The sequence below is a fragment of the Leptinotarsa decemlineata genome, unplaced genomic scaffold (genome assembly GCF_025532065.1).
Source record: "Leptinotarsa decemlineata unplaced genomic scaffold, Ldec_3_MD MMD2_tig00000591_RagTag_RagTag, whole genome shotgun sequence".
Classification (NCBI taxonomy): Eukaryota; Metazoa; Arthropoda; class Insecta; order Coleoptera; family Chrysomelidae; genus Leptinotarsa; species Leptinotarsa decemlineata.
This window is the reverse complement of record NW_027412552.1, coordinates 490,092-504,481: the sequence shown is the minus strand read 5'-3', so window position 1 is coordinate 504,481 and position 14,390 is coordinate 490,092. Positions and strand designations below refer to the sequence as shown.

At 36.3% G+C, this 14,390-nt stretch overlaps 1 protein-coding gene across 1 annotated transcript in view; it reads left to right on the top strand.

Moving 5' to 3' along the window:
* The first annotated feature begins 4,964 nt into the window (after positions 1-4,964).
* Positions 4,965-14,390, top strand: part of LOC111514199 (brefeldin A-inhibited guanine nucleotide-exchange protein 3) — a 48,789-nt gene continuing 39,363 nt past the window's right edge. Inside the window, exons 1-3 of the mRNA XM_074174476.1 lie at positions 4,965-5,236; positions 5,287-5,420; positions 10,794-11,094. Coding sequence (XP_074030577.1) covers positions 5,152-5,236; positions 5,287-5,420; positions 10,794-11,094 — 520 coding nt within the window. The 5' untranslated portion in view covers positions 4,965-5,151. The remainder of the gene's footprint in view (positions 5,237-5,286; positions 5,421-10,793; positions 11,095-14,390) is intronic.

Genomic DNA, 14,390 nt, shown 5'->3' with positions numbered 1-14,390 from the left:
TATTTTGTTTTATTCCTTGAAACACCGACGAATACAAGGTAGGAAAATGCAAGTCCGGTTAGAGAAGAGTAATTTTGAAAGATTCGATTTACCCTTCTGTTTTCAAAGATATTGAGGTAGGTTATCTCATCACATGAATAGTGTAGAACTTTGCTGAAAAAGAACTGAATGTAAAATTGATTGAAACTCAATCCTTTCGAATCCCCAACTCAATAAAAATAAATGAAATTCCAACAGTCCAATCACCAAACAATTATTTGGAATTACAAGATTCCAACGCTTCAGAAAAAAAATTAATTTTGAAAAATCAGTGCTAGTATAGAAACCAGTCGCTAGGTTCAGGTACTATGGATTTTCTTGAGGAGAAAGTTGTTTCCGTTCTCTTCTTCAATATTGTCAAGTATGAAAAAATAATATTTGAATTCAATTTAATTTAAAATCTCATTTCCAAATCAATCATTGAAATAATGGATTCGGAATTTATTAAATATTGACTTCAATAAAGATTCTCAGTTCGATATTTTATTTCACCCAATAATTGCTTACCACATTCATGGCTACATTAGTAGTTTCTGGAATCAAGTTCCATTTCGAATCATTTTATAATTTTGAATCGCCGTTGAGAATTGTCGATTTAGCAATTGTCAGAGTAATTATTAATGACGGAAGAATAATTTTTCTCATAAATTGGAATGTAGTTTTCCAACACATTGAATAGTTTTTGGTGTTCAGTTAAAACTTGCTGTCTTTATAACGTACCTAAGTAAAGTTTTTTATTTGATTATTTTTGATGAACCAAAAGTGTTTTAAAAATCACTTTTTATTTGTTATTGATTCGATTTTATGATCTCACTTTTATATGTTTCCTCCGGGAGAAGGGAATATTAAGAGCAGATAGTTGTTGGTTCACAGATGGATCAAAAATGCACCAGAACCGGAAGGTTCTGGTGCAGGTTTGGTGCAGACCCAGGGCAGAGATATCTACCTTCCTAGGAACATATGCGACTGTATTTCAAGCGGAAATTTACTCTATTGAATTGTGTGCGGAGAGATGGGAAGAATCCAACCTCGTACAAGTCAATGAAAATATTCTCCTACCGAACAACGTCTAAATTGGTATCAAATTGCCAAAAATGACTCTCCTCGAAAGGAAGACCCAACAGATTGCCTCTGGTCTGGATTCCTGGCCATACTGGCCTGAAAGGTAATGAAGCTGCTGACCCTCCTACAGAGGAGGGTGCTGCAAACGGCTTCATCGGACCAGAACCTGTCATTGGCATCGCTTTGGGCTTTGCCAAACAAACCTGGATGGCAAGATTTATGGACTTCTGGCAGAATCTTACAGGTTTGGCTCACCCCAAGGCGTTTATTCACCCTTCGAAGCTTGATACCAAACAGTTGTTGTACCACAGTAGGGATGAACTACGATGTGTAACAGGCCTTCTTAATGGTCACTATCATTTGAATCATCATATGTAGTGAGTTGGACTGTCGGAAGACAGTGAGTATCGCCTCTGTTTGGAAAATGGTGGAACAGCAGATCATATACTTTGTGCCTGCCCCGCTGGGGACTGAATTAGGTTCTTAGAGTTCGGCAGATCCCTACTCTTACCATTTGACCTGGAAGACCACTCACCATACAAACTAATCGGCTTCGTTGAGAAGCTGGGTTTATTTGGCCGAGTGTGAATAGGTGTGAGCCACAATAAACCCTTGCGGATTGCGGTGGAGGGTCAAATAGACCTACTCACTTTAGACCTAACCTAACATAACCTCTTAGTTTTATTTATTCTTCAATAAACTATATTAAAAGCATCAAATACTATATTAATTTAAAGAAATACAACACTTATCCATCAATACTTAATGAGAAAATTTTCGAAACGAAAATTCATCCAAAAACAACAAAAAATAATAAACCAGATTTTCAGAATATCTTATTCAAAACATGTTTCTGAATGGTTGAATACGAGTCGAGCAATTAGTTATAACGTGGCTTTGAGTGACAACATACGGAAAATTACAGAAGAGCGGAATATTTTTCTCCTGGAAATTACGACTTTAAAACTTGAATTTCCAACTTCAATCTCGTAATTACGACTTCAACTTTAATTGTAGATCCGAATTTCGAAATCGAATTCGAGATTAAAATCGTAATTTCGAGTGAGAGCAATAATATTTCCCCTAACGATGATGCAATCTATTGGATCAACAAAATCCTCGAAAATCAAACATAAACGAGGCTCTCAATGCGGTTAGTTGCAAAGTCAAGCTTCGACAAGACAGCACTAGACAAGACTATACTAGACTTGACAAGACTAGACGAGACAATACTAGACTAGATAACACTAAACTGGACAATATTAGACTAGACAATACAAGACAAGAGAAGGGAATGAGAGCTGTAAAAAACGATAATTTATCAAACGAGAGGAGAGGAGATAAGAAGACAAGACAAAAATAAATAAGAGATGACCAGACTAGACAAGAATATACTTCACAATACTAGACAAGATCAGAATAGACAAGACACAAGAGGAAAATGAGGGCCGTAATGAAAATTAGACCAGACAAGACAAGACTAGACTAGACTAATCAAGTTGATCAAGATTAGTCGAGTCGAGCCGACTTGAGGCGAGCCGAGTCGAATCGCGGCGAGCCGCACTGAGGCGACTCAAGCCGAGTCGAGCCAATTAGAATGGAGCCAAGCCAAGTCGAATTAAACCCAGTTGATCCGAGCTGAGTCTAACCAAGTCGAGTCAAGCCAGGCCGAGCCGAGTGAAGCCGAGCCAAATCGAGTCAAGCTGAGCCGTGCTGAGACGAGTCGATCCGCGGCGACGCGAGTTGATTCGAACCCAGCCAAGCCGAGGAGAGCTGAGTCGAGTTGAAATATTTGACTAGCCATCAATACAATTAAGTTTACTCGATGCAAATAGAGCCGAGCCGAGCCAAGTCGAGCCGAGTTGTACCGACACGAAATACTTGATTGAATGTTTCTATTTTCCCACATTCACAATATTGATTATCTATACAATTGAGTTTATATAAAGTTTTTTCCGTGGAGCAGTGTCCTGTCGAGGCGAGTCAAGCCGAGACGAAATATTTGATTAAATGTTTCTATCTTCCCATATTCACAATATTGATTATCTATACAATTGAGTTTATTTAACTGTTCTTTAATGGAACAGCATCCTGTCGAATCCAGTCGAGCCGAGTCTAGTCGGGTTGAGCCGAGTGGACCCGAACCGAGTCGAAATGTATGATTAAATGTTTTTCTTTTCCCACATTCCCAATATTGATTTTTTACACAGCTGAGTTCATATAAATGTTCTTTGGTGGAGCAGTGGTCTTTCGAGTCGAGCCGAGCCAAGTCGGGTCGTGTCGAGCATAATTGGGTGGAAATTTCGAATTCAAAGTCGAAATTTCAAAATAATAATTGGAACTTCCAAGAAACAAATAATAAAAATAAGTGTCTCTTCTGCGTTTCTATTTTAGAAATGAAATGAAGAAATTCTTGACCAATGGAAGTAAAAAGACAACCTCCACTACATTAATGAAAATCAAATCACCACCGGTCATAAATAGAATTTTAATGTCATAAAGCGATGAGACAATTTCAAAAAGAGATTAATTCATGAAATGATTGGAATTAAAAAAATTAAAATATATTGAGCAAACACCCCATATTGAAAATCTATGAGTTTGTTTTAATTTCACTATAGAAAAAAGTATTCAACAAATACTTTATTGTGAGATTTTCACTGAACAAATTACAAAACCGAGCCTTTAACACGTATGGACGTGGCTTACAATTGATAATTTAAGCGAATTCATTAAAAACAATTAAGACAAAACTTCAGTGGCGAATATTTCATCAGGAGTATATAAATTGACTTGTGGTTCTTGCCAAAAACTTTATGTTGGTCAAACAAGAAGAACCTTTCGCCAAATAATAAAAGAACACAATAGTTGTTTCTTGAACGTGAAGACCAGTTCCATATTCGCAAACCATCTTCTGCGTTTAATCACGACTATAACATTTGGAATGCTTTCCGTTTATTAGATCGTTTTTCTCAAGTGAAAATTGGTGAACTTGGGTTATTCTCATTTATCACAAGTTTATTCAAATGTGTGTAAATTTTCTTCCCCAACATTTGAACTTGTAATCAGTTCGTACCTGAAATAAAAATTATCAGACATTGAGTAGGTAGAAGGATATGTGATTCAAATTGTTGATTTATATGAAGCACTAATCAAGTAGAATTCAGTTGATATAAACAATAATGCACTCTTTGGAACCTTTGGTGTAGTAATGAATATTACTGTAGTTCTTTTCCCAACACCAAATCGTTATTTTCAACACCTCGACACATCCTCTTTGAAGATGATCACCAAGTGATCATCTTCAAAGAGGAAGATTAATCTTCCTCTTCAAAGAGGAAGAATAATCTTCCTCCTCTTCGATCACTTGGTGATCGAAACACGTGTCGAGGTGTTAAAAATAACGATTTGGTGTTGGGAAAAGAACTCCAGTAATATTTATATGAACAAGCCTGATTGGATAATTGCTGTATTACTTAAAATCGCTTCGTAAATAAGCTATTATTTCTCGTAAAATGTAAAGGATAAAAAATGGTTATTCCTAAGGATAGACATATACCATCGCGGACTTTTATGTAGACCCTTTTAAGGTGTACAATACTGTAGTACATTATTTTGATCCAAAGTTTGCAACTGATTACATTTTTGCAACTAATCACTTACGAAAACACAGCTTATATGGCCATGGAAGTCCATATAAATGAATCCCTTTATTTCAGAAACGAAGTAATGAACGACTGAAAAAAATATTCATATAACATCATCATCAGTAGTAGTGGTCAAAGCTGTGGTTTCTTTGAATAACTCTTATCACGGAGATAAAACGCGCATTCTGCATCGGGACCGACAATTTTTCATTATCAAGACAGCCAGTTCATTCCAAACTTTGTCGTGACTGAAATTCCTTGCTCTGTTTGCAGACTTGTTGATTCAGCCCACGATAACGTATTGATTTTCCAAAAGGGAAAATGCGCATTGGGAAATCAGGCAACCGACAACTGTCAGTCTACAATATGCTTTTGTCGTAAACAGAGCAAACAAGAACCGGAAATGGAGGATTTACTACTGAATATCGTGAAGGAAGCCACAGGCTCCAAACTGACGAACTTGAAACAAAGAGCACAAGAAGCACATGGTGAGGAGTTGATTTATTACAAGTATGCACCTTCACTGAGTTTTTTACAGATTTGCTGGCAGCACAAAATAATCTGATGAGGAATTCTTCGCACGAACTGAGGTCTATTTGTTTTGTACCTCTTAAAATATCTCTGGAGAGCAAGCGGAGCAAGCTGGTTTCCTTAGCTTTGACTGGGCTGAATGTAAGTGGTTTTTATATTATTATTAGAGCTGGGGGTCGATTATGATGCATATCATGACAACTAAAAATGAACCAACCATTAGGCCCAACATGAGACATGCATTTCAGTGAACATCATCAAATTTGGAAACAGTTCATTGTACAGAGTAATCGTTGCCAGCTGGGGCGGAAATAGCGAAAGTTCGTCTAGTTTATAGTCACGTTCATTGGTGGATATCAAACTTGGAATAGACTCATAATGAATTGAGATTTTCGTCTGAACTATTTTTCTGTACTGGTGTGGTATGGGTTTATCTTTACTTCAAAGACTAATGATGGGAAATGTTCCTCCTGACGAAAATCAAACCTTTTTCTTCAAAAAAATATTTGAATAGTCAAAAAAGAGGAATGAAATAATGCATACAACATTTAAAGGGATTCGTTCCTATTTCACCATTTGGCAACATCGGTTATAGCTAATAAAGGACGATGAATCTGTTTCCTGTATGAGACAAACAAAGATGACATATTTCAGAGGCGAGCTGTTCTGTTTACTTATGTTCCGAGTTCCGAGACATTCTGTGACATATGACATTTTGTGCACCTAACCTTTCTTCCTCTATATAAATAAATAATAAAACAACTGTTGTTTTTGTATCTTGTGGAGGTGGTATTGAACTATAATTTATATTTTGCCTTAATTGTTGATTAATAAAGATCATTTTCCTTTTTTAAAGTAGAATTCGAATAGTAAATGCGAGTATAATGTTTTTTGATTTTTTGATGCTTCTGTTGAAGACACTGTACTGGGGTGCGCAAAAGTCCGGAATGAAATTAATCTTTTAAACCAGTATTTTAAGAAAAAAACTTTGAAATACTCAGTTGATTTCACGTTGTACGTATTTTTTTGGCAATAAAATGAATTTTTTTTTCAACCCCTTAGCTGCAACCCTCCCCAATTTTTTTTTCAAATGCAAACGTATGTCGTGTATGGGCTCATTGGAAAGCTCATAAAAAATGGATTCTGACCGTACCCTTTATTTTTTTGTGGTTACAATGAAATGAGAAAAAACTCTTTTGAAAAGTTACAAATACCTAACTTAGTGCTATCTACGGGTGAATTAACGTAACAGATGCTAAAATTGGCCTCCACCCTCTACTTGGTAGGCTCCTAGGCGATGGTAAAACCCGTCTACGGAATTCCGAATGGCCTCAGCCGGTATGTTATGTGATTCCACTCTAATTCTGTTTTTTAGATCTTCAATATTAGCCGGCCTATTTTGATAAACCTTGTCTTTCATATATCCCCAATAAAAATAATCTAATGGCGTTAAGTCTGGGGATCTTGGCGGTCATTCAATAGTACCACGTTGTCCAATCCAGCGTTCTGCAAATATGTCATCGAGATATTCTCTGACATTAATACCAAAATGTGGGGGAGCGCCGTCCTGTTGGAACCAAAGTGTTTCAGTGGGGATGTCTGGATCTGCTTCATTGGGAAACATAACAGCTAAAGCAGGGATTAATTCAAAGAGTAAAACGTCTCAGCACCGAGCAGCTGTAAGGTTTCCCTCAAAAAAGTATGGCCCTAATATTCTGTTGTTGATGATGCCTGCCCATACATTTACTTTCTGAGCACGCTGCGTACGAGCTTCGCATATCCAGTGTGGATTTTTCTGACTCCAGAATCGATGGTTGTGCCTGTTAACTACTCCATGTAAATAAAAAGTAGCTTCGTCCGAAAAGAGTGTGTTGAGTGGAAACCCATTATTCTCGTCACATCGCCTCATTATTTCCTCACAAAATTGCAAAATCCTGTCATAGTTATCTTGCAAGAGCTCTTGGACAAGACATACCTCAAATGGGTAGTATTTTTCTGTTTTCAAAAACCTCCCATTCGTACGTCTAGACGCAGGATTGTTTTGGGCTAATGAAGCTGTTTATAAATGTGAATCTTCCTGCAGAGATACGGCAATTTCCAATTTTTGGTCTTCGTCTGAAATATGTGGCCGGCCACTTCTGGGCAAGTCCTTCACTGTACCATGTTCTTCAAATTTGTGTAAGATCTTACTCACAATAGCCCGGGAAATGTGGTTTTCCGGATATTTTGCAATAAATAAAGTACACCCCTCACTTTGACTCCGCATTCTATCCCCACATCCCAACAATATCAAGACTTCGATACGCTGCCTCTCTGACAATACTATTTTTGTTTAGCAAATTAAAAAAGAACACTTTGAAGGTACCCAATTAATAAGCTAAACATACATACAATTTCAATTTCACCCAGAAATGCCACAATTTTAAAACCGAGTCAAGACAATAGTTCTTATCAGGGCATTCATTTTGGAACAAAAAATGCAACAACCTTTTTCTCTTTTTGAGGTACACTGGTCAACAATTGCTTGGCATGGAACTAATTTTATGTGTGAGTTTTTGGTGAAAAAATAAAATACACAGAATGTTGATGCTACATTACGTTATCAGTTTTACACATAAATCAATAAAATTTGTTGTGGTGCCTGGCCCGGTTGGTCTGTTCTTAAAATTTGTAAACTTTTAGAAAGTAGGTACTGTTGATCCTTAGCAATTGTTGAGCAATGTACATCATTACCACTTATTTGTTTTTTGCAACGTTAATTCACCCGTAGATAGCACTAAGTAGGTATTTCTAACTTTATTGGTTTTAAAAGAGTTTTTTCTCATTTTGTGGTAACCGCATGAGTAAAAACAAATAAAGGGTATGGTCAGATTCCATTTTTTACGAGATTTTCAATGAGCCCATACACGACATAGGTTTGCAATTGAAAAAAAAAGTTGGGGAGGGTTGCAGCTAAGGGGTTGAAAAAAATATTTCATTTTTTTGCCAAAAAATGCGTACAACGTGAAATCAACTGACGTGTTTCAACGTCTTTTTCCTAAAATACTGGTTAATTTTATTCCGGACTTTTGCGCACCCCTGTATATAAGTTTAATATTTATTTGACATATTATTAGGATAATTCAATTTTGAGAATTTGAAAGTCAAGTTGGACTATAATATATGAATAATAAAATCAGATCATATCAAAAAAATGTTTTCTATGTCAGCCTACGAACTTTCAAGCCCAACTGTTTATCTACAGAAATAACTACGACAATCCATTCACGAGGGCTTTTACTCGTAAAATGATCGATTCCCGGTACTTTCTTGACAGAATGTACAGTATAATTCTGTTTTTGTACAAGTGTCATTACAAGTGACTAGTGTTAAAAGTCTTCAACACAATTTTATCGACCAAACAGCAATAAACAAAACATAATTATTAAAATCTAAAGAAATGAACTTTAAACGTTCAAGCCAGTCTCGAATATACCTACACAGTAGGTTAAATGGACTGACGCCTCTCAGAAAACAACTACTCCACTGGCTAATACCACGATGGGCGTTGGATTATATTAAGACAGGCGTCAGTGCAGGAATCTTCACAGGAAATTCCCTGCATATGCAATTGGCAATACAAGTGAATGAGTAAAGTGAATGATATTCCATAATTGAAAATCGGGATTCTTTCAGAGTATTTCATTCCTCTGCCTAAGTTGAAGCGAACAACAAAATGTTACTCCATCTAGTGGACGAAGTACTAACCAACTGCATATTTGTAATTGGTCCGATTCCTCTGAATAAGGAAGACAAACTTTCTTATTAGTCAGTGGGCTATGCTTAATAACTGGCAGTCGGATATAATCCAACGCACTTCGTGGTAGTAGCCAAGGGAGTAGTTGTTTTCTGATAGGCGTCATACTGTGTAGGTATATTCGAGACTGGCTTGAACGTTTAACGTTCATTTCTTTAGTTCAGTTTTCAAGCATAGCTCACTGACTAATAACATAATTATTCAAATTTCAATGAAGTTTTATTAAGCACAATGGATATAGATACAATTTAATTCTGTTACAAATGTATCATCTACATTAATTACATTATTACTATTATTTATGAACAATAACCTGAAAAGTACAATTAGAACTGATGATATTAATATCTTGCGATGTTGAAGATCCTTGTGATATATTTAAACTAGCTGAGTTGACAATTTCATGAGCATTAACATTTAGTTCTTGAAATGAAAAGGACGATGCTGTAACGCTGGAGCTAGCTGTTGTGATTATTCTTTCAGCAATAGCCTTTTTATAAGAAATAGATTGATCGATTTAACCCTCAGCTACTGTTGTAGACTTCCATCCTCCGTGCTTCTATTTTTGCTCCTGATTCTGCTAGCAAAGAAGCAGAAGACCTTATGAAACAGTGGCCTATATATATCTTTGGTTCCGGGAGGTTTAGAAACTCAGCAATGATAGAGGGCATTTTCCCAAACGTGTTTATACCAACTGAGTGGGTACTGCATTTATAATTTTGAGTATTTCAGAAAAAAATGTTGATTATTAATAACAGAATGGCGTAATGCAACATATTTATTAAAATAGTCAATGTTTTTTCCAACAATGCAAAAAGAACGACCTATTTTCGTTCTTGTATTTGGAATTTGAACAATCAATGATTTATCTAGTAATTTATTGTCTTCTATTAATAAATGACACAGCTCTTCACGCCGGCAGGCTCCATATATTCCGAAAATAGTAGCAACTTTTATCATCAAACATTTTGATTTTTTGGGCCTATAATTTTCATTTTTCCGCTTTAAGAATGTTATTACCTTGAAATATTTGCTTGTATTAACATCATTTTTAACGAGCGCACTCGACTTTATCATTGAAAACTTGCTTCACAAAGTTGACGAGTTCCATATTTTTGATTTCTCTCCTAGATAGGCTGAAATTTCCTTCGATGTTTTTAAGTCTACACCAGCTAAGAAAATTAGAATATGCGATGTTGTACTGTTGAGCCGATTTTTTGATAATAATTCAATTGAAGCTCTTTTTACAGCCTCTTCAATATCGTCAGGAATACACAGTTCCTCACTATTATTGTTCATTATGCAAGACATTAAATACCAGCAAGAACTTTGAATGTGACTTTAAATAAAACGCGTGAGCTGTAAACAATACTGTTGATTCGGCGTCCCCTGACACGGCCACTTCACAGCAAATGCGATGACATGGAAATAGTTAACTGACAAGAGATGTCAAAATGTGTTTTTATAGAAATAATCAATGTATCTATTTATTATGAAAACAGGACAGTTGTACAAAAAACTTCGTAATATATTTCCGTTGAAAGAAAGTTTTATTTTGTTTGTGAAATTGCTTAACTCGCTACGCTCGTTTCACAAACTATTTCACTCACAAAATAAAACCTCACTTTTAACAGTCATATCATAAATAGCTATTATAACTGTCAACCAGAATTCCTCGCTCCGTTCCAAAACGCTCTTCAACCTCAATTCTTTTGTAGAAAATAATACGCGATGAAAGATTTCAATCAGGCACAGAACCGGAAGACGATTCCCTGTGGCTTCCAGCTCAGCTACTACTTGCAACTTCGTCTATGCTGTCGCAATGCGAAGACACTCAGGTCCAAATTCTGAGGGTGGTTTTGAATTTGGCCTGCTTAGCCAGCTGGGCTCTCAACGGAAGATTAGTCATGTTGATGTTGAGTAGATGCGGAGAAGCATACGAATCTGGAACGCAACCAGTCAGAGCGGCTGCTCAAGCGGCAGCGAGTCAGACGTTGACTGCATTTTGCACTTTTCTCGGTGAGTACATTATACGGATATGATGAGCATGGCGAATATTTTGATATTCTATTTCCGAAGTCAACTGGGTCAACTTCAGGGAGTTTTTTCATCTCTGAAGATGACAACCATTCACAAATGCGAAACGTAGAACAACAGGTAACAGTCTTGAAAAATGTCAAATATGTACTTGCAGTCCGGAGCATTCGGACTGTTTGTTAACGTTAGTTTGAATCAAAAATATTTATCCATTTCCATTTTTGAAGTGAACATTTGGAGGGTGGTATATGCAATGCCACCCCAATATATTTCTTCGAGCATTCCGACTGAAATATTTCAACTCTTTATTCATTATAGGAATGTAGGATTTCACGGCTGGTGTGAATTGATTTCCATTTTGGCTCCGAACAATTGGAAGGTGGCATGTATAATGCCACTCAATGCATTTCCTTGAGCATGCATAATGCCACACCAATGCATTTTTCGAGCATTCGAACTCAATTATTCCATTGTGAGTCAGTTGACGTCAATTTGAACTAAACATTTTGAGGGTGGCATGTGTAATGCCACTTCAATGTATTTGTTTGAGCATTTGGACTGAACTGTTCCTTTGTAAAATAGTCAGTTGGAATCAACATTTTTTATCCATTTCCATTTTTGATCTGAACAATTGGGAAATGGTATGTACTATTCCACCCTCCAAATCTTTATCCATTTCTATTTTTGAACTAAAAATTTGGAAGGTGGCATGTGCAATGTCACCCAATGCATTTCTTTGAGCATTCGGACTGAAATATTTAATTGTGAGTTAGTTAACGTCCAGTTTGAATCGAAAATCTTCATTCATTTACATTTCTGAACTAAACATTTGGAGGGTGACATGTGCAATGCCCTCGATGCATTTCTTCGAGCATTCGGACTGAAATATTCCATTGTGAGTTAGTTGACGTCCAGTTTGAATAAAAAATATGTATCCATTTCTATTTTTGAACTAAACATTTGGAGGGTGGCATGTACAATGCCAGTCCAATACACTTTTCGAGCATTCGGATCGAATTATTCCATTGTAAGTCAGTTGACGTCAGTTTGAATCGAAAATCTTCATCCATTTCAGTTTTTGAACTGAACATATGGAGGGTGACATGTGCAATGCCCCCGATGCATTTCTTTGAGCATTCGGACTGAAATATTACATTGTGAGTTAGTTGACGTCCAGTTTGAATAAAAAATCTGTATCCATTTCCATTTTTGAACTAAACATTTGGAGGGTGGCATGTACAATGCCAGTCCAATACACTTTTCGAGCATTCGGATTGAATTATTCCATTGAAGTCAGTTGACGTCTGTTTGAATCGAAAATCTTTATCCATTTCTATTTTTGAACTGAACATTTGGAGGGTGGCATGTGTAATGCCACCCCAATGTATTTCTCTGAGGAGTTGGGCAGAAATATTTCATTGTGAGTTAGTTGACTTTTTTTTTATTAATCCCTCCTGGTATCAAACCTGACGTTTATTTTGCTATAGAAATTTCGAAATAAATCAAACTTTAGTTGACGTTAGTTTGAATGAAATTCTTTATCCATTTCCATTTTTGATCTTGACAATTGGAGGGTGGCATGTGTAATGCCACTCCAATGTATTTGTTTGAGCATTTGAACTGAACTATTCCATTGTAAAATAGTCGACGTCAGTTTGAATCAACATGTTTTATCCATTTGCATTTTTGATCTGAACAATTGGAGAATGTCATGTACAATGCCACCCTCCAAATCTATATCATTTATCTATTTTTGAACTGAATCTTTGGAGAGTGGCATCTACAATGCCACCCATATACATTCGGACTATACTATCTCATCGTAAGTCAGTTTGAATCAGAAATCTCCATCCATTTCCATTTTTGATCTGAACAATTGGAGGGCGACATATACAATGCCATCTCATAACATTTCTTTGAGCATTTGGGCTGACTTATTTCATTGTGAGTTACTTGACGTCCAGTTTGAATCGAAAATCTTTATTCATTTCCATTTTTGAACTGAACATTTGGAGGGTGGCATGTACAATACCACCCCTATGCATTTCTTCGAGCATTTGGACTGGAATATTTCATTGTGAGTTAGTTGACGTCTAGTTTGAATTAAAAACCTTTACCCATTTGCATTTCTGAACTAAATATTTGGAGGGTGGCATGTACAATGCTTGAGTATTCGGACTATAATATTTCATTGTAAGTTAGTGTAATATCTGTCATCCATCTAAATGAAACACCTTCAAGGTTCATTCAATAACTATATTTTCCAATTTTAAAATACCAAATCACAGAGCCCTGTCCAAGGACGTCACAGATAACTTTTTATACAGTATTATAGTCCAGGCACATTCCTACTGACATTACACTCCTCCCTTTCTAATTTAGAACTCTTGTGCTTATAACTATGGTACAAACCGCTCAGGTGGTTTTCTGAAACGCTGGGGGCGATGGGATAATTCACTGGGAGATATATGAGTCTCTTGATCACTACTAGTTGAATTGATATTATCATAATTCGATATTGACATCGTTGAATCTCTCTCTTGTGATTTTCCCACCACCGCTCCTGGTGCCTCACTGCTACCAAATTGAGAGCTCGATTTTTCCACCTCTTGAGGCAAAACAATTTGTTCCTTACTGATTTCAACTTCTCCTGAATTCACATAGCTATCATGAACAGGGAGAATCTGGTTTATGTGACGTTTCCATTCCAAATTGGTATTGGGTATTCTTACTTTAACAATATTTTTTCCTAATCTACGAATTACAATTCCCGATGTCCACTCTGGTTTAACCCTTCTATAATCTTTCACTAGCACCTTTTGTCCTATTTCAAGACGATCCCGTATTTTTCCTCGATAATTTCTCTTCTGACGATTTTGTGATTTGATAATATTATCTTTAATAGTACTCATAGGTTTGGGTTTACGTACCGGTATATTTATGGGTTTAATTAAATCTAATCTAGTTCTGAGAGCTCGGCCCAGCATCAAACGGGCAGGGGATTCGCCAGTGCTACAATGCTCTGTATTTCTATACAATACCAAAAAATTATAAAGGTCTAATTCTGTAATCTGAGATTGTTTCGAAATCTCATCAAAAATATTGTAAGAACTTTTCAAAGTCTTGATAATAAATTGTTTAATAGTTTTCACACTATTTTCAGCCGCCCCGTTTGAAGCTGGGTGGTATGGTGGAGACGTCACATGAACAATGCCATTATTAAGTAAAAAATTCTGAAATTCTTTGGAGATAAACGTTGGTCCATTATCTGAAACCAA